Source organism: Emiliania huxleyi, assembly GCF_000372725.1.
Source record: "Emiliania huxleyi CCMP1516 unplaced genomic scaffold EMIHUscaffold_9343, whole genome shotgun sequence".
In the NCBI taxonomy this organism is placed as follows: domain Eukaryota; phylum Haptophyta; order Isochrysidales; family Noelaerhabdaceae; genus Emiliania; species Emiliania huxleyi.
In genome coordinates this window covers 1-1,186 of record NW_005195054.1, presented here as the reverse complement: position 1 = coordinate 1,186, position 1,186 = coordinate 1, and the positions used below count along the sequence as shown (strand labels likewise).

Sequence of the window (1,186 nt, the reverse complement as noted above, 5' to 3'; positions counted from 1 at the left end):
CCACCCTCTTCGCCGCCGCCGTCATCGTCGTCTCACTCTCCGCCGCCCCTCTCAACACCGCCTATACCGCCTCCACCATCGCTGCCGCCGACCACGCCGCCGCCGTCTTCATCACCGCCGTCGCCGCTCCCCCCCCCCCCCCCCCCGCCCGCCCTCACCGTCCCCACCCCCGCCGGCGCCACCTCGCCGTCGCCGCTGTCTCCGTCACGCCCCTCTGTGGCGCTGTCGCCTCCGCCACCTTCCCCACCGCCGACGCGTCCGTCACCGCTCTCGAGCGGCCGACGCCCTCGGCCCCACCTTCGATGCCTCCGTCGATAGCCTCTGTACATGCGCCGCTTCCACAGCCCTCGGCTCCGCCACCGCCCTCGTCGGCGCCCACTACACCCCCACTGTCGCCGTCGCCACCGCCTCAGCCACCGCCGACCTCGCCACCTCCGCTGGTAGTAGCCCTCGCCCGTATGTTGTGGTGAGCGAAGAGGCAGGCGGAAATGTCGGCGGCGGCGTTGAGGGGGACGGCGGCGGCGGCGGTGTCGAATGTGTAGGTGACGTAGCTGGAGATAGTATCGGCTGGAGATAGTAGTAGTAGGTCCGCTGGAACTCCATTTCGACCACGTCGCCCTGACGCCGCGAGCGCGCTGCACTACCTGCACACGCTCTCTCCGATGATCCTGCACCGCGACGTCTCGGCGGGCAACATCCTGCTCGACGAGCGCGGCAACGGCTACCTCGCCGACGTGGGCCTCGCGCGCGCGGCAGAGGCGACGGCCGGCGGCAACCAGCAGGTCTCGCACTTGTCGACGCAGCGCCTGTTCGGCAAGCTAGGGTACATGGACCCAATCATCTCGCAGAGCGGGCAGGCGTCAGTGCTGACCGACGGCTATGCGCTCGGCATCACGCTGCTCGTCGCCCTGACCGGCCGCGGCGCCGTCGGCTTGCTCGACGAGTGCGATGATGCGCTTGCACTGGCCGCGGCTCGTCGCCACGCGCCGGCTCGGAAGAGGGGCTGTCGGCGGCGAAGCAGAGTGGCACGCCTCGCCGCTCGAGCCGCCGACAGCCCCCCTTCTGAGCCGGAGCGTGGCGACGAGACGCGGCCAGTGCAAGCGCATCATAGCACTCGTCGAGCAAGCCGAGGGCGCAGCGGGGGGTCAGGGCGACGAGCAGCGTGATGCCGAGCGCATAGCCGTCG

The 1,186-nt window shown here is 70.9% G+C and overlaps 1 protein-coding gene across 1 annotated transcript; it reads left to right on the top strand.

The window, feature by feature from the left end:
* Positions 1-662: 662 nt before the first annotated feature.
* On the top strand, positions 663-1,066 carry EMIHUDRAFT_259529 (hypothetical protein; the record flags this gene model as incomplete). The annotated part of the gene is made up of 2 exons (XM_005756979.1): positions 663-926; positions 1,001-1,066. The coding sequence occupies 2 exons, from the start codon at positions 663-665 to the stop codon at positions 1,064-1,066; spliced, it is 330 nt and encodes a 109-aa protein (XP_005757036.1).
* Positions 1,067-1,186: the final 120 nt, after the last annotated feature.